This window comes from Monodon monoceros, unplaced genomic scaffold (genome assembly GCF_005190385.1).
Source record: "Monodon monoceros isolate NGI ecotype Baffin Bay Population unplaced genomic scaffold, NGI_Narwhal_1 Super_Scaffold_2, whole genome shotgun sequence".
In the NCBI taxonomy this organism is placed as follows: domain Eukaryota; kingdom Metazoa; phylum Chordata; class Mammalia; order Artiodactyla; family Monodontidae; genus Monodon; species Monodon monoceros.
The window spans coordinates 87,147,749-87,167,388 of record NW_021703776.1 but is presented as its reverse complement, the minus strand read 5'-3'; the positions used below and the strand labels follow the sequence as shown (position 1 = coordinate 87,167,388).

Sequence of the window (19,640 nt, the reverse complement as noted above, 5' to 3'; positions counted from 1 at the left end):
TGTTCTTCCCCCTGCACTTCTCCTACCCCCAACCCCAAGGTCAGTGATTAACTCTGGGTACTGTATTTAGAGGCCTGTGGCCAGAACACAGTGCATAGTCTATTAGCCTCAGGAACACATTCTTCCTGAGCTTGCTTTTTGGTCATTGCAAAAGTAAGTAAGAATTATACCTTTTTCACTGCTTTTGTAATTAACTATGTGATTCCTAAAAAAAAAAAAAAAAAAGAAAAGAAAAAAGAAAAACCCAACCTCCAAAATTAAAAGACGGCAATCCTCTGCTCACCTTATTTGGCGTGCCTGATGCAGTGGGTGATGAGAACACATTGCCTTTCTCCCACATGCTCTTGATGTTGCGGACACCTTCGGCAGGAACAGGAAGGTCCGAGGCTGCTGGCTTCGTAGGTTTTGCAGTTTTTGTTCCCTGAAGTATGTGAATTATTTTTAGGATTGGTGCTGGTAAGTTTGCGCTCGTAAAACTATAGTAAGCTTGCCTTCTTCAACACTATCACTTAACAAATTCACTGTGTAAATGCCTTCACCAAAAATGAGAGTCATAATTTCTGTTGTGAAAGTACATTCTGATGACACCTCTACCTCCAAATAAACCATTATATCTACTTCAGAGGATCTTTCGAAAGTGAAATATGCTTTTCATTGGGACTCCATTTCTTGTTAAGGTGATATGCTACTTCATTGCTACAACAGACACTTCTTGAGTGCCTGCTGTGTGCAGGGCACTGTGCTAGGCTCTGGGGGCATGGTGGTACGCAAGACAGTCCACTCTGTAAGCTGCAGTGGACTGACATTAATAGGAGAGACAGTAATTAGTTATACACTATTATTTCACATTGCAGTAAGTGCTATGAAAAATGAGTGTGGTGCCGTAAGCACGCCAAGAGAGCACACAATAGGACAATGGTACTTAGTTTAGGGGGGCAAAGAAGGCTACTCTGAGGATGTGACATTCAGACCCAGATCTGATGGAAGACTTGAAAGAGGCTGGTGAACGAAGGAGAAAACACGGCTCCACACAGAGCTAACAGTACATGCCAGGGACCAGAGACGGGGGTGTGCTAAAAGACTGAAAGACAGAGAGACCACTGCATGGAGACTGGAAGGAGGAATGAACGGGTGTAAAAAGAAAGGTGTGCATTCAAGATACTTTTCCAGCAGTAGTGATGGGCGTACCCCAAATCATGCAGTTTCTCTCTTGGCCCTGCTTTGGGGCCTGTGGCGTGTGTCATCAAGGTGGGCAGCCAGGGTGAGTGGCACCATTGCTGGACTATGTGAAGCCTGAAGCCACAGTTTTGGCTTCATTAACCCTGTTAGAGCTGTGATCAATTCAACCACAGGAAATATCTATCTGCAATTCGTCTTATGATTTAGCGGCCATTTAATCTTCTGAAAATCTCCTCTTGAATGTTGAGACTTGATTATTCACTTGATAAATCAGCCAGACCTCTCTCTTTCTTATTCCCTCTTATCATTTGTTATGAACTATTTTACAGGTATCTCCACTCTGCAGTACAAAGGAGAGGAGAAATCAAATCAAACTGATCCAATTACTTCAGAGCAGGCAACTAAAACCACTGACTAAAGTCTACACAAAGGAGAAAAAAACCAGGATCACATCTTGATCAATGGCACCCTACCCTCTTAGTGTTTTGGTACTTGGAAATATAGTACATTATTTCTGAATAGAGTAACACCCCTAGGTCAACTGGGCGGAAAAAATGTTGGATTAGACAGAAGCATAAAACTATGATCCTTCATATATAAAACAATCAATTTGAACTTCATTAAATTCCAGCTGGCTATCATCTTTATATTAATTTATACTACCAATTTATTTGATAATAAAAGTTCTTATAGATAAAAGAGGACTAATCATGGTTGTAAGGGGCCTGTTTAAAACTATATATGGGAACACCTTTTATAAGGAATTAAGAATATTGAAGATATACTTGTGAACACATAAATAATATATTTAAATAACAATAAACTCATTCATTAAAAAAAGTAACACCTTCCCTAAAGAATACAGGTGGAAAGTAGTAAACAATAATTTATTTAGAACTCTTCTATAATGTGTCTTTATTATTGTTTTCTCTCTAACTAGTTATAAAACATCATTAACATTCTAACACCACTGGACTTGATTATCGTCCTAAGTGTTTCTATGATTATTTATATAATCAGAGTTGATTTGTTTGACCATAACTCTGAGGACATCTCTCACCTCAATTGCACTGGTGTATTGCTCCAGTCTGCTGTCGATCTTGGAGACTACTGCTGCTTGATGAGTTGATTTAACACCACTGCTAAGTAAATAAACACACACATACATACATAAAAATGAGAGAATTGTTCCATACATATAATGGCTGATGATTCTCAATTCAACAATCAACCATATTACCTTTTCTGCACAGATTTATTCAAAAATTCTGCTCGCTCTTCTATCTAGGAATTGGAAAAAAATAAAACCAGTTAATATTTTCAGTTTATAAACAGTGTTTCTCAGCCCATACTACTATCTTCCCTGAACGTGGGGAACAAAAGTACCAAAGAGTGTCAAAGAGCATGAGGGTGCTGTGCACAGCACCTCTGCTAGAGAGGAAAACTACGTACAAGGTATTTGATAATGTGGTTTGGGAGACGAAGGTAGGACTGGAAGAAAATAGAGAAATATGAAGTTCTGGAGACAAAGTGGAATTAAAATGCCTCTGAAATAATATAAATCAAGGGCAAAATAATTACATTTCAAGACTAAAACAATTTTTTTTTTGCTTTCTGATGTACTTTAAATTTTTTTCCATTATTTTTTATTGAGGTATAAATGACATATTACATTACACTAGTTTTAGGTATACAACATAACGATTTGATATTTATATATATAAGAAAGATAACCAGGAACTGTGAACTATTCACTTACTGCTTAGCCTGATTTTCTAATTTGATAGCTGTCGAACCGATTGCTGAACTTAATTTGCTCTGAATATAGGAGATGGGGGTGGGGATGAGTGAAACTGGGGCACAGCTCATCAGGAATGCTGAGGCCTCTCATGAAGGCCCTATGAGTCCAAGTGGGAAATAAGGAAATAAGCCCAGAGAAACCGCTATGGATATACACTGATGGGCAGTTTAGTCATTTTTAATAAATTCCTTTTTTAAAAGCCAGACATTTTGCTACAACTAAAGCTGCTAAATCAAACATTATATTTTACTGAAACTGCATCACTCAAATCCAGATGTTCTTTATAAGTCAGCAAATATCTGTTGACTCCTCATGATACCCAACTCCAGGCTAGAAATAGCCTCTGCCACGCATCACCATCATCAGCAAATAGTAACAGCTTCTTTGCATATGACTGCATATGCGCAAAGCACACAGGTCCATTTTCCGCCCTGGTCAGGGCAGCCAAGGAATCTACTAGGCTACACTTACCCTAGGCTGGTGTGGTTGACCGTCCCCTACAATCTTTAAGATGTCATGGCTTTTTCTGGACTGTTGGCCTAGGACTCATGGATTATTAATAAATACCCTTAAGCTTTTTGGAAAACGTGTTTCACTCCTCATATCAGTCGAATAATACTTTTAAAGATGTTAGTTAAGCACTTCATCCTTTCCAATGATTTCTTACAAAGATAAAATCAAACTCATTAAACATAAAACTTTATGCAAAAGAATGCTATAGGTATCCCTGAGTTTATGAGATGTAAAGGGTCTTAAATCTTATTTTTCTGATTTTAACATAAACTTAGAAGTGCATTTCTGGAGAAAAAGTTCCCAGTTGAATGAGGTAAAACACGTTAGAACCACGTAATGCACTGGCACCTTTAATATTATTCACTCGTCTATCCATCCTGATTTAACCCTGCCAACCTGTCAGTCAAACAACCAACCAACCAATAAATTATATGTGAGTACTATTATATAAAGTTGAACACCCAACGATGTATAAGACAGGGTTCCAATTATTTAAGGAGTCAGTAGGGGAGACTAGTAGAACACATAAATGAAAAATTTTAAATTCAGTGGTGGGTACCATATTAAAGATAAAAAAATGGGGGAGCTCGAGAAGGCTTTTCAGATGTTCTGGTATTTGAGCTGAGATTTGTAGTTTATAGTTTACACAGCTTTATAAATGAGTTCATGAAAGTGAGGGTGGGAGTGCATGAGTTAGAGGGGAGAGGACATTTCTAGCAGAACAAACACATATACAAAGATTTGGGGAACCAAGAGGCATGTAGAGTGGTGGGACTGAATAATGGAGAACAATTCAGCGTGGGGAAAGGCCGGTGGAGAGGGGAGGCAGAGATGAGACTTGTTCTTTGTAGCACCTCTAGCATCGTTCTGCCTCGGGGATCATCTTCTTAACCTTGGCCATCAGATTTATTCACACTACAGAGGCTCTCAGACCCTACCTTCTCCTTTTGTATCTACAATATTCAATATAGCTTGACTTCATTATCACATTTTATCAGGATTTACCATCCATTGCTGATGTACTCTTGTCGGAAAATTCCTGCCCTTAGTGACTCTGGGTAATGTAACAATTTGTACTAAATTTGTAAATTAAATCTCCTGCGTGAGGAGTTTAAAGGGGGAAATTGGTTCTTCTGAAGACCAAGAGGTGGCAGTGTTGTCCCTGTAAAACTCAAGGGAAGACCCCACACATTTCAGCAAACTGGCGCTCTCCTTACTCCACACTCCTTCCACCATCAGTATATGAAAACAATAATAATAAAAACAAAATTCTAAATTTAATTTACTTAAAACTTATTCTTTGCATGTCTTATGTAAGAAAAATCATTCACTGCTAGCATAATTTAACTATGAGAAACCAGGTTCTGAGCTTCTCAGACAAGGAATATAAGTCATGAGAAATGAACAAAATACACCAGTTGATAATATCTTGAGGTCAAATATCAAATGTTTCTCCTCCCACTGGCACTTGACAATGTTAGCTTGTGACCATTTATAAAAGTTGCAGGGCCAAGAGTATCAATAGTTGCAGGAATTCAATTGTAGGACATGAAATTAAGTTCTAAAACAAGAACCACAGCAGGTTCTTCAAGGCACATACTATGGAGAAAAGCACTAGACTGCCTGTTCTTGAAAGCATGTCTCTGTTACACAGAAATTAAAAATGTGTTTCTTCTTTTTTACATATCAACTTTGATTGCTCACACGTGCCTCTCTACCAGAGTGAGTAGACAAAAGGCTTTCTGGGAACCCAGGAGTCTGGTTGATGGAAACACTAGAGAAGTTAAATTGGAAACTAGGTAGAGAGATGTTTGGAGGATGGGTTGCATCCATCCTCCTACTACTGACTACTACTTTCCTCATGTTCCCAAGACAGTTCAAGGAAAGCTTAGCTTGAGTGGCATTTGAAGGAAGGTTGAAAGAGAGAGAACATGGTTTGCTTTAATTATTGATGAGCCAGGAATAAAAGGACCCAGACTGGTGCCTGCACAGAGATGGTCTGCACTGAGCAGGGTTTGCCTTTCAGCTCTTTCTCCTACAGTAGGCGTATGCAAACTATGGTCCACTTGCCCATGTCCTCCACCCACCCAAAAGCTAAGAACATTTTCCATTGTTAAATGGTTGGAAAAAAGTCAAAAGAATATTTTGTGACATAGGAAGATTTTACGAAATTCAAATTTCAGATCCATACATGAGGCTCACCTACTCAACAAAGCCTCTCTCTCCTCCTTGTGCCCGCTTAGAGACCTCACTGAGCTGGTAGTCTGCACTTCATTACCTTTGTAATTCTTGAATTCTCCTGAGGCAGTCAATTATATTAGTGCCCTAGGGGCAGTGACCTCGCTTTGTGCTTCTCGCCTTCATAGCACATAGTGCACATTAGATTTGTTATAAATATCAAACATTAAATAAGAAAATGCCCCTGTGGTTCAGTTTGGATTCCCCCTGAAGCCGCTCTTAAGACGAGGGTTCAAGTATAAGGAGTTTATTTGGGAGGAGTTAGAACTATGGTGGACTGGGACCCAGACCATTCTAAAGACTAAGTGAAGTTATCTAGGGATAAAACATACCGTTTTTCATGTGAAACAGGTAATAACTGTAAAACGTAAGTAACTGGCTTTTGATCATTTTAGTGTGGACATTAGACCTCACACACAATGACAGATACACACGTGCACACATTAACCAGCTGGAGCCTGGCTATGATTCTATACTGGCTTTACCTGTTGTCAGTGCTTTGTAACCTAGCTAGGTTGATGGAAAATGAGGATAAAATAAAAACTGCTCAAAGTTCCAATCCCTGAAGATTCATTCATTCATGCATTAATTCAATAAATACTTGTTGAGTATTTTCACTGTGTCAGGTACTCAAAACACGCTAACTGTATAAGCAAAAACGTGTATTTGAGTCTGCGTTCTTGTTCCTCCATGGCAACCATCCCATCATCTCCCTGAGTCGGCTCCTTCCTGCTCATTCTCTTTTCTTTCAGCAGCACTTCCAAGTCACTAGGAATTGTGCTCTATGAAGGCAGCAGTCGGACCAAACTCATCCTGGCAAAGGAGCCTATCCGAGGCACATTTCATCTCCTCCCATGATAACAGCTTTAAAATTTGACATGTACCATTTCCAGTTGTGCTGCTCTTAATAATGACAAGGGAAAAAAATGAACATTAGCATGAAAAGCAGCTTAAACCTTTAAAATATATTTGCCCACTTTATAAAGTTTAAATGTTTCCATTTTTATTTGCTCAAAGTAATAAGGCATGTGGAGGGCGTGGGTCAGTGAGATCCAGAGATAATCACCAAAGGTCTTTTTAATGTATACCAAAGATCTAATAAACAACAGACAAAAATTTCTCCACTTTATTTCTCTCCTTTCCGTACCTTGAAAACAAAAAGAAGCTGTGAAATTGCTGAAAGAAGGAGCAAAAAGATAAATGAAGCAAAACTTCGAATAATCAATAACTAAACCAGGGGCTAAAATCACATTTCTATTATATTTTAATAGACATATTATAAGAAGGTTTTCTGGGGAAAAAGTACCTTGAGAGATGAACCTTTAGGAGTGAAACACTTGAAGGGCTTCTTGTCGTCTGATAAGCCATCTTCTGGCATCTTTTGGCGTTTCTCAGCAGCTTCTGCCCTTCTCCTTTCAATCTCTTCCTTTAGCCTCCTCTTCTCTTCCTAAGAGAGAAAGAACAAATAACAAGGACGTCAATATCAGCTTCAAGCCAAAAGGGAAGAGTGCTGTAGGGGAAAGCATAGTCCCAGAGAAAAAAGACCCAGGTTCTAGAAAGGATGCTATCCCTTCCTCAAGGGTGGCACCAGAGGTTAAGCCTGAGCTTGTGAGTCTAACTGTCGACAAGCACTCTGGGCTGCCCCTTCTCAACTGTGTGACCTTGGCCATGTTACTTACCTGCTCTGTGCCTAGGTTTCCTCATCTGTAAAATGGGGATAATAATAATATCCACTGACTAGGGCTTTAACAAGGACGAAATGAGAAAGCCCATGTAAAATGCTTAGACTAGTGCTCAGAATGACCATCATCATTGTCATCACCATCCTGTCAAGTCATCTAGGACTGACCTTCCACTTTGTGCATGTAAAGTAAGTATCCCTTCCGCCCGCTTCCTAGGAGAGTTGCGAAGACAAATGAGATGATTTATGTGCAAAGTTATATAAATGTATGTTACTGTATTTACTAAATTGTACAAGAGACGATTTCATGGTTGTCCACACCTCAGCTGAGCAGGTTAGTTTAGATGGCTTGACAAACCTGAAGTGGTGTAGATAGTGCACCCTAGTGGTGAAATCACAGATGTTTACAATCTGTCTCATTAACCCCTCTGTGCCTTCACTCCTGGCCTAAAATACTCTCCCCTGTCTTCTCATCAAACTGCATAACCTCTATGAACATTTTTTTGAGAGATTTATGGAGTCTTTGTAGTTTTCAAACTGGATGTTCTCAAGCAGGGACCGGATGTTCATCTCTCAGAGGATGTTGCAGAAAGATCCTGTGTGTTGTGGACTGAATATTTGTGTCCCCCCAAAATCCATATGTTGAAATCCTAGCCCCCCAAAGTGATGGTATTAGGAGGTGGGGCTTTGGGGAGGTGATTAGATCATGAGAGTGAACCTTTATGAATGGATAGTGCCCTTGCAAAAGAGGCCCCAGGGAGCTCTCTTACCCCTTCTGCTCTGTGAGGACACAGTGAGAAGACTGCCGTCTGTGAACTGGGAAGCGAGGTCTCACTAGACAGAGAATGTGCTGGACTTTGATCTTGGACTTCCTAGCCTCACAACCATGAGAAATAAATTTCTGTTGCTTATCAGCCACCCAGTCTATGGCAGTTTGTTACAGCAGCCAGAACTAAGACACTGTGCTTGGTGGGAGGTTAGACCGAATCATCTCCTAGGTCCAATCCACTTCTCAGAGTTCACGTTTCTCTTCTGCTTTCATTGATATTCTGCTCCTCTAGATAACAATAATGATAACTATGACTTCCTGAGTGCCTCTTATGTACAAGGCACCATGAATACAATGATTTAATCATCGCCACAATCCTGAAAGTAGATATTTCACAGTTAAGGAAAAGAGGTCTCAGAGCAGCCCAGTGACTCTCCCAAGGTCCCAGCTTGCCAGTGGCAGAGTGTCTGATTCTAAAGCTCTATCATCCCAATTACTTCCTAACCAAAGATCATTGGCTCATTTAGAGCTGGAGTTGAAAGAGACCTTGAAATAATTTATCCAAACTTTCCACAGTTCAGGGAATGTTTGTATAGGATCCACGTCGGAAAGTCATCTAAAGTCTTTTTACATATTTTTTAATGATGGGAGATCACTATCTCCCAAGATTTGTGGGAAAAGCTCTAGGCTGAGTTGGAGAAGCTGGGTCTCAGTACCAATTCTATCACTTATTAGTCAAGTAACTGCACACAGGTTACTCAAACTATTTGATTCCCACTTCTTTGCCTGTAAAATGAGAATAATGTACCTCAGGATGAAAGGAAAAAATGCACCTTGTAAACTGCAGCAATGCTTACAGTAGTTGGTTAAGCGCTTGTTCAGTTTTCAAAATTTGCCTTCTTGTAACTTTATCTGTTTTCAGTTCTGTTTAAAAAGACGGAACAAATTCATCTGTTCATAATTACGGGGTTGCTGCTACATGCCTGGCACTGGGCTGGGTCCTGGGTATACAGTAACGAACAATCCTGTCACTGCCTGTGAAAATCTAGTTACTGACTCTTCCACTTAAAACACCCCAAAAACTATTTTTGAGAATCTTCTCTATAAAACCTCTTCAAATATCAAAAACCAACTATCACGATCATGTGGCTCGGTTCTTGCAGCCAATCTGCAGACTTTCTCATCCTTCTCTGCTGACTGTTCTTTATTGAGGGACATTACAGGGTCATGGATTAGGACAAGTGGGACCTGGGGAAAATTACAAAAACCTCTCTGTGCCTCAGTTTCCTGATCTGTAAAATGGGGATGAGAAGACGACCCATATCAGAGAGTTCTTAGAATTGCATAAACTAATGTGGATAAAAGTTTTAGAACCGTGTCTAGCACACAGCAAGCTGATTAATCTTCAAATGTATTTGTAAGAATTCATGTTCAAAAGAGCAGCAGCAGTTCACCCGGGAAGAAACTATTTCCGGGGCTGGAAGGGTCACCAGAGACGCATCCTCATGGGCTCGGGTAACGTAAGACCCCTGACGGGCCACGCCGCACCCGCCTTACCTCCTCTCTGACTCTCCGCTCGGCTTCCTCCTGCTTCCTCCTCTGCCCCTCCTCCTCCAGGACCTTCCTTCGCTCCTCCCTCTTCTTCTTCAGCTCCTCCAGCTCCAAGGCCGCCTCCTGCTGCTTCTGCTTGAGCTTCTCAAACTCCTCGCTTTCAGTTTCCCCGCGGCGTCGGCGCAGCTCCTCCAGCCGCTTGCCGGCTTCCACTTGGGAAGCACCTTCAGCCTCCTTGGCCTCGCTGGCCCTGCCTCCAGGGCGGCTGCAAAGGAGTTGGACACACGTCTGCCTTCCAGCTCCCCTCCTCCCGCCTTAGGGAGGGGATGTCGGTCTGCAGGCTTTGCATCCCACACCGAAATCTCCACTGCCTTCATGGGACAGTGGATCCTCACACCTGTCCAAGGGGTAAGTTGGGGTCCACCTGGAATCTTCAGGTCTGAATCTGAGTCCCTGCTCTGCCACTTACCCTGGGTTTCCTTGACTGTACAATGGGGGCAAATAGGCACTGTTGGTGGGATTGTAAATTGATGCAGCCACTGTGGAGGCTCCTCAAAAAATTAAAAGTAGAACTGCCATATGACCCAGCAATTCCACTTCTGGGTATTTATTCAAAGAAAATAAAAACAGTGACTCAAAAAGATACATGCACCCCCATGGTCGTGCAGCATAATTTACAGTAGCCAAGGTATGGAAACAACCCAAGTGTCCATTGATGGATGAATGTATAAAGAAAACGTGGTAAAAATACATACAATGGAATATCATTCAGCCACAAAAAGAAGAAATCTTGTTTAAATACTCATTAACAAGTGGTGAGGGCATTCTTAACTGTATCTGAACATAGGTAGCCCATTTCTGATGCTTTTGTAACAGACGAATTACTACGGTCTAGTATCATTTATTCCATGTAGAGAATGGCACAGTGTTTCTAGCTATGAAGCAAGAAGAATAAAACAGAAAATGAGTTCAAGATTACACAGTTACCAATATTGATCTTACGTGTATGTCTCATGCTTTTAAAATAATGAGGTACGTCTCATGCTTTTAAAATAATGAGGTAGCTCTGAATAAACTATGTCCTTTAGGACTATGCTTTTCAAGCTGCAGCTTGGAAAGTCTATTTAGTGGACTGTAATTAGCCTTTAAAAAATGAACTAGAAAACATCAGAGGGCATTGCATGGAACAAGGGAAAAGACCATTTCTTTTTTTTCTTTTTTTTTTTTTTTTTTTGTGGTACGCGGGCCCCTCACTGTTGCGGCCTCTCCCGTTGCGGAGCACAGGCTCCGGACGCACAGGCTCAGCGGCCACGGCTCACGGGCCCAGCCGCTCCGCGGCATGTGGGATCTTCCCGGACCGGGGCACGAACCCGTGTCCCCTGCATCGGCAGGCGGACTCTCAACCATCAGAGAAGCCCAAGACCATTTCTTGATGTGCTTGTTTCAGTTATAAATATATATGTAGATGTGTAATGGGTTATGATGTAAAATTTCTTACTAGAAGTTGAGGTTAAAAAGTTAAAAAAATATTGTGCTACGTTCTTGATGGTTAAAGATGAACTTTTATTTTTAACTCATTCAAGGTTAGAGCGTCCCTTAAAACTTGGTATTGCTTTTTCAGTCTTAAAGGCCCATAGGCCTGTGACTCCAGAGAGGAACTCTCCCCTTTCAGTTAAAGTCTCTCCATCTTCAGAGATGAGTTTACTCTCTGTGTTCATCGTGTTAGTGTTTGGTAGGACTGAAAAACACATGCCTAGAGAAACTTCTCTGGATTCCACTAGGTGTCACTCAGTCTTTATATTGGGCATTCAAATGCCCATCATTAGGGACTGGTTAAATAAATCATGACCCATCCACCCAGTGGGACACTCTAACATTAACTGTAGGCTTATATTCACTGGTATGGAAGGCTAGCTAAGATACATTGCTATGCACAAAGCAAGAATCACTTTAAAATAGAGATTTATAATTATATACACATATACATACTATATGTATATGTGTGTGTGTGTTTTGAATGTATATACATAGAGAAAATCTGGAAAAAATGTTACTGGTGGTTTCCTTGGGTGATGGGTACTTAACTTGCTCCTTGAATTGAGATTTTCATGTCACGTTTTAGAGAAAACAATTTAGCTATAAGAAAACGGGTCTATCAAAGGGAACAGTAATTAAATCCAACAAAAGGAGCTATGCTCAAAACAGGAACAAGAGTTCTGTCCACATCACCTCTGCTCAGATATGCAGGCATGCCCTCAGCATTAGGGTGGCACCAATATGGAAATTTCTTCCAGAAGGTTCTTTCCTCTATCCTTGGCTTCGCTAGGTGAAAGTTGAGATGAACATCAGACCTTTCACCATGAACACAGCTTGTTTTCAGTTAGACTATTAGGCACTAAGCTAAGGTAAACAGAAGCTCTTACTCCCTTCCTGACTCCTCACCTTATTACTATATGGAGCAAAATGAGGCGTCTCTGCTTCTATCGGCGTCAACTTCTAACTGAAACTAAAACTAAGGTATGTTGGCAGCTAAACAAAAACTAACAATATGGTGGCAGCTTGTTTCATTTTTTTTCTGCCCAGACATAGAAAAATTAAAGCAAGAGTCCCATTTACGGGTTCTCACTGCTTAATCTGTTGGCATCCCTTGTGACTTCTCTCTTTGAGTTACCCGGTTATCTGGATTTTCAAACGATGGGCATGTTAATTATTAATTTGAGCTTTGACTGAAGCTGGTTGACAAGTTTGCCGATTGTTAACCAAACTTCTTTCTACTGAGAGATTTTTTTTTAATGTTATTTCTCTTAACAAAATTGTACTCTTATCTACAACACATGTTTTAAACTATCAAGTAATTAAACACTAATATTATTAGGCAATATTCTTTGAACACTTTTTATGAACCTGACACTGTTCTAGGGCTTTAACACATTTAAACTACTGGCGCTTCAGCAAGCTCTGCACTCAGCTTATCAGCCTGAATCAAACCTGATTTCTAGATTTTCTATGAGTTGCTAATAAACTTAATTTTTACATCTACTTTCTTGCCAATCCCAAGTAACATCTATAGGTTCTACGCTTCTCACTCCTTCACACTTTATTTAGTCTTTGAATACACACCTTTTCTTCCATGCGCTTTCGGCTCTCTTTTGGATAATTGTGACTAGGTTTCTGCTCAAATTTTTGTGTAGAAAAATTGTTTGGGAACAACGATATTTACGTAACATCTTAGAGTGGCTGGAAATGTCCATCCTTAGTAGTTCCGTTTGCTTCTGGATGTTACACAGGCTTTGGTGTAAGGAACAGTCTGACTTCCATACAATACCTCCTGGGAACTTTCTTCTTTGAAGTGTTCCGGAAAACAGGGTCTACAGGCAAGGCGGCTGCCAAAGAACAGCCCCATGGGAATCCATGTTACGGGGACCCAAGACTCTTTTCCAGAACACCTGGCACAGCAGCCAGTGACGTAACAGAGATTGGAATTTGGCACTAGCGGTTGGAGGGAGTGTGTGTGTAGGAATGGGGCACAGAGAGTTAGGTAGCCAGCTGTCCATGGCAGGCTTCTGCAACTTGAGTCCTTCTACAAAGCTGATGGGGGGCTCTCCATAGTCAACGTACCTAGAAGTGAGGATTTGCCTGCATATACTTGTCTATCTGTCCTAAAATCAATCGCCGTAATGGGGGAGGGGATAAGGAGGGGAAGCTGAAGCTCTGCAAGAGGGTTTCCCAAAACTGGAGCATTAGTTGCATGCCCTCTTCCTCCCTCTTAGAGATTCCCAAGGCAAATTAACATCAAGGGCTCTCAAAGTGGTAAAGAGATCTGACTCATTTAGTTTAACCCAATGTTTCCAAAGTATTTGGCCACAGGGAAATCTAAGTTTTATGCAGCAATTTATTTACAACCTTTAGAAAATACATTCTTTAAAATGGTACTGAGAAGGGTCTCTTATGAAGTTGGGTGGACCATACAGAGAATGAGTCAATGACAACTCCAGTCATAATGTTTTCTAATAAACTGATCTTACATGAACATATTAGATCAGTGAACAAAAACATGGCTGCCAAGCATGATCTGCCTTGCCAAATAATGGGAAAAGCAGATCAAACCTTGTCTGAGCAATGCCTGCTGGTCTCCTGTTAGTGACTGATAGCCAGACCTGCTGACTGAGTATCTGTAAGACAATGGCCAATGACCTCACAACAAAAGTAGGTTGCCTCTTAGCACATTTCTGTCTGGAAGCACAGGGTAGGGAGACTGATTATTACTATTATTTTTTCACATATGAACACAGTCACTGTTAACTAGCCACAACTTCTTACCTGAAAGTATTCTCAGTGTGTTTAAGTTTGTGGGTCATGAATTCTCCATTCTGCGACTTCATTTCTGTAAATCCCTTCTTTCCATCCAAGAAGCTCTTAACTTCTTTGCTTTCTTTGTCCCTTTTAGTCTTCTCATCTTTGATCTAACCAACGGTACATATCAGGAAGAAACATAATGATAATAATCTTAATTAGGTTTTGGTTGGTATCACCAAATAAGACCCAACATCGTTAGGAAGCCAGAAAACTCAGAAGTAAAACAAACTACCGGAGAATGATGTGGTAGAGCTGGAATCAGAGGAAATTCTTAGAGCATAAGCTGTGGTCCTCTAGCCTCTGAGCAAGGACCTTGACCACAATTTTAGGAGGTCAGGATCATCCCTTATTGCACTGAGGTTTTATTTTCAAAAGTAGTGGAGGTGTTACCATTTAGAAACTATTGTGTTCTGGGAACTCCACATAAGAGTGGTTGTTTTCAGTTCCCACCGGGAGGAGCAATTATTAGTGTGGCCTTGATGGGAGAATGGCCAGGTTGCTTGGATGAAGGGCACTTCTTTGAGAAGGACACAGGTGTGTTGAGGAGGGAATAAGAAGCCTACTGAGCCGGATCTGTCAAGCCAATTTTGGCAGATGTCAGAGGAAGACATTTTAATCAAATGAATTTTAATCAAATGAATTTGATTTTATTTTAATCAAATATTTTTGATTAAATATTTTAATCAAATGAATAACTAGGGTCCCCAGGATAGAAGACATAATAACCCTACTTTTAGCGGGATGACTCAGAGACCTGTGGGGCCATGTTTGTAGTCATCTCAACCATTAAAGATAGAATGGAACAGGAAAAATTCCAGGGTAGACTTTGACTTCCATTGAAGGTAATAATTTAGTCTCTGGAAGTGGCTTTATGATTGTTGTGGAAGACAGAGGAAGGTGAGACATGGAGAGCAGGTGTTAGCTTTAATTTTTTTTGTGTGGGTTTTGTGTTACAAGTTCCTCACAGTAAGTGAGACAGATTTCAAAGTATACTGAATTTACATAGCTTTTGTGGGGGGGGGGTAAAGGAGTTCAAATTACTTTATCATCTCACCCATTCTTAAAAAATGAGTGTGAAAACAGGTGAGGCTCATTATTTCTCATTTCAAGACAAACAGTGACAAAGCACTAACATTATAAAGAAACCTAAGGAGGAGGGTTTGGGCGTAAGAACTCAGAGCTTCAGGGACTGCCCAGGATGGTCTCCCCTTACCTCATCACTCACTTCTTCTCAGCTGTTATAGTTCAGATACCTAACCCCCGCCAAAGTGCATGTTTTACTAAGCAGAGGACATTTTTTTGCTATTTACTGAGGAACCTTCAGTAGTCCTTTGCCTGACTGCCTTTGTTGAGTATTATTTGATTAAATTACTATCGATGGACTATTCACTACCATGTTGCCCTAATCAGTTAAGACTTTAATCTTTCTCCAAGGGGCATATATCTAGGACATCCCTTGGACATGCTGAAGAGGGGGGCTGCTATTTTGCCATTCTCTCTGAGAGCTTTGTAATGCGAGTTTTAGTTCTATTGCTGTGTCAACAAACTAGCTGTTACTTTAAGTCACCTATCTTTTCTGGAATGCTGGCTCCATGTACATAAAAAGAGAGGGGTGCACTAGACGACCCCTAACTAATCTTTCATCCTGTCATTTCCCTCTTGGCTCCAGATTTGTCCTGAGAGGCGACAGAGAAGAGAAGGAAGCTCCTAGTCTGTCCTACAGCTTTAATAAGGCTCCTTGGTGACTATCCTTGCCTGATGGTAAATCAGTATTCATTGGGCAGGCAGGAGCAAGCAAAGTCTCTTCTCATTTTGACCTACCATTGTTGGGTATAGTTCCAGAAACTATGGACTGGAGTTTATATCCTGGTTAAGAACTATCTGGGGATACACGTTTAAGGGTGAGGGGGTCCCATTTCAGGGAACCCATGAAAGAAATTGTGAGTCAAATCTCAATAGTTTGCGGAGCGCTATACAGAGAGAAATTCCCTTTAACTGGTTTCTCCTATCTTGGAGTCTGAGATATTTCCCAGATACCTCCCATAATGTACTACCTAATTTACCATCCAAAGATGTGTATAAAATAGATTTGTAAAACAATACATGTCTAACAGAAGAAAAATCCCTTTTTTTCAAGCTCTGCCTTTATTGGCAAAGTTATGGTAGATGGTATGCTTATATTCTCTTTGGAAGACTTTCTTAGAAAAATTCCCAATGAAATAATGATAATGATGCTGACTGCAAATTATATTTTCTTTCTGGGAAATGAATAAATAAAGTAATTCCATAACAGTTTAAGAAGCACAGTGGGTTGGATTCTATAGCAGATTCAACCTAAGCTAATGGGATATTCTGAGCCCACTCGGAAAAGCATTAGAGCCTCTAGATCAAAATGTTACCATGAAGAGAATCTTTGCTGATGGATTAATATGGGGTTATGTATCCTGAAGGAGCTAAAATGCTTGCTATACAGATAACACCAGCATGCTCATATGAAAGGCTCTGGTCAAAGGTGATCATTGGGATAACACTATGGGTACCTGGGATATTCAGTGGGATAACACATGGGTGTATGTGTGTGGGGTGGGAATTCCAGTGACATGCCCTTGTGCCAGAGAGACACTCAGAAGGTTGTGAGCAAGTCTGAAAGGACTGAGACGCCAGTCTCTGTGCTGTATCGCTTTGCATCATTTGATTCCAGAATAGTGATAAGAACTGTTGCAAGTTACAGTTTTTCAGACTAAGTTGAATATACTTTTGTTAGATTCAGAAGCCTCAATTCCTTTTCCAAGTCCAACGTCTACCACGTGGATATATATCCTTGCTACTTGCTACTGGTCCACGGACAACATGGATTTCACCAGGGAGCTGAGGCTCTACCCAGATCCACTGAGTCAGAGTCTGTGTTTCACAAGTTCCCAGGTGATCAGCATGCACACTGATGTTTAGTGAGAGGCTTTGGCCTATGTGATATTAATATCAGTTTCAATATTATATGAATAGCTCTGCTGGAAACTGTTTTCCTATTAGAGGGCAGAACAAAAAAAGAGCTCTGGGGTCAAGAACTGAAAGGAGGCATTTTATAGCACAGGGAACTATATTCAGTATCCTATGATAAACTGGAAAAGAATATCAAAAAAAAGAATGCATACACATGTATAACTGAATCGCTGTGCTGCACAGCAGACATTAACACAACACTGCACTTCAACTATACGTCAATAAAAAATTTTTTTTAATTAAAAGGAGGCATTTTATAGTTGGGGAAGAGAAAAAGCTAAATTAGGTTTCAAGGTTGCTGGTCACCTGCGATCCATCACCACAAAGAGTTAAACTGCAGTGGGAGAAAGAAGGTTTTTTGTAAGGTATTGGAGTGAGTTCTGGAAATGTTGCTCACCTGACGTTTGTGTTTACCTATCCTACGTAGCTCCTTGAATTCAAAGGAAAGACTTTTTTTGAGGGGGGGGAACAAAAAGGTGGGATGCGGGGTGGGGATGGAGGAGGGCGTTTAAAATGGCTAAATCATGTAAAATATGATTTAAAGTTATCTACATGAAGCAACTACACAAATAGCTGGAGAGGGGGAAAATCTAGTCCTTCAACTAGTAATTTATGTATGCAATGTTAAAACAGGAATAGCAGATTTTTTTAAGCTTGGGTTGAGGAGCTAATCTGTCCTCGCGTCAAAAAGAGGCCAAGTTTTGGGACACTGGAATGTGCTGGAGGGCAAATAGGGAAAGAGGCAGGTCTGAAATCATCATACCATGGCCATTATTGAACTGGGGCCTTATCTGAAAAGAGGCAAAAGGATGATTGGATGACTGCTGATGAGCCCCTTCTAGCTCACGGACATAATACATGAACACAGAATGCCTTGGTCATTAAAAACGAATCACGTCTTGGTGAACTGAGTTAAATCAGGATGAATTCAAACAGTTATTCAGCCTCTCCTGCTCCACATAAACTTAATCACTGAGTTATGATTTCATGCCCTCTTCCTTCTGGACTGAAAGATATTCCCCACAAAACACTAGCTTTAGAGATGAACCCATGTGGGATATTTCTGTTTGAGTTTAGTCCCAAGGTAATTTTCATTTTTGGGAGATGAATTTGTAGGTGTTCTTCTGTTACAAAATGAGAACAATGGTTCCCAACATGTTTAACAATTTCTTTAGCTGCTTCATTAGAGCCAAATTCAATTTTCTAGTTATTAGTATTTACTCTTTCTCCTGCTTTTAACTGGGCAGTGTTCACATTCAGTTTTCACTCCCAAGCCACCATAAGTTCTATTAGAAACAGGGAGGAACACATACCGTAAACAAAATAAACATTTTGTTTACAGTATGTGTTAGCAAAAAGTAAGAACTAGGAGTTCTTACTTTTTACATGAATCTTAGGAAAAATAGTTTAAGAAAATAACCATCCCCCTGCTTAATCTCATCTGTTTGCTAGATTAGCAATAGTTAAATCTGTGTCTTACTCTATGCCATAATGGGCAGAGAAATGCAGCAAGAGTCCATTTGAGTTGGAGCTCAATAGTTACAATTCAGCCCCACAGGCAGAGTAATTCAAGTCTTTTTACCTTTGATACTTCAATTTTACCATGTTTAAGTACTTTGAACTTGTTAAGTACTGTCATAGTTTTTAGGATTGCTTGGAACTGACATACGCATGATGGTTAAAACAAGGTCAGGCTTTCTGATGTAGCATTTTAATTATGTCGGGGGCATAATGACATTCTCTCTGCAGCTCTGGTCCACTGACTTGTTTACTTACCTACAGTCAAACACCCTGGCACCAGCTCCTGTGTGTGCCTCAGAAATGCAATGCAGAACACTGTGCCAAACTTCTCTTTTGAAAACCAAATATCATCTTCAATTCATCAAATTTTTTACTGAGATGCGTGGGAGTATTTTTCCTTTGAAAAGTTAAATCATGAATCAAAGCCAGTTGGAAATATTTCATGATTGAAACAAAAGTAGGATGGCTCAAGGAAAACAAAATCGCACTTGGAAGAGTAGAAAGTGGGTAAGATTGATCAGAGGACTGTTTTTCAAGCTTTCTGACTGTGACCCACAGTAAATAAAGACAATTTATATCACAGTGAAATACTTACTGGCCATGATGCCGTCTGATATTTTCTACCTATTTCATTTTTAAAATGCAGATTGACACATTTAGCTAATTTTGGGATGCTTTAAGTTGATTTCACCATTCAATGGATCATGAGTCATGGCTTGAAAAACACTGGATTAGAGGTTACAATTTTCATCAGACCTGAAATGTCGTGGAACACTGCTCTCTGTTGCTTTATGGCTAGGTTCTTTCTCAATGATATTTACCTCTTCTTTTTTGAAGGTAGGCTTGTCTTCTTGGGACTTTCCTCTTTTAGCTTGCATTTTAGCCCCCCTTTCTTCTTCCTTTTTATTTTCAAGAATGGTAAGGTCACTCATTTAAAAGAAGCCCTTGCTAGCTTACAAGAGTGAGAGGGTGCTCAGGTCACTCTGCATGTGGCGTGAAGTGACTTCTCTTTGGCTGTCCCAGTGCTCACA

At 40.3% G+C, this 19,640-nt stretch overlaps 1 protein-coding gene across 18 annotated transcripts in view; it reads right to left on the bottom strand.

Moving 5' to 3' along the window:
- CALD1 (caldesmon 1) overlaps positions 1-19,640 on the bottom strand; it is a 181,264-nt gene that overhangs the window by 10,699 nt on the left and 150,925 nt on the right. For 7 of the 18 annotated variants that reach the window (XM_029233569.1, XM_029233568.1, XM_029233572.1 and 4 more), the window contains 7 exons: positions 19,431-19,508; positions 14,053-14,195; positions 9,739-9,997; positions 7,038-7,178; positions 2,420-2,463; positions 2,240-2,321; positions 284-421 (listed from right to left, as the gene is read on the bottom strand). In XM_029233569.1, coding sequence (XP_029089402.1) covers positions 284-421; positions 2,240-2,321; positions 2,420-2,463; positions 7,038-7,178; positions 9,739-9,997; positions 14,053-14,195; positions 19,431-19,508 — 885 coding nt within the window. The remainder of the gene's footprint in view (positions 1-283; positions 422-2,239; positions 2,322-2,419; positions 2,464-7,037; positions 7,179-9,738; positions 9,998-14,052; positions 14,196-19,430; positions 19,509-19,640) is intronic. The other 11 variants (XM_029233577.1, XM_029233578.1, XM_029233574.1 and 8 more) reach the window with 3 other exon arrangements.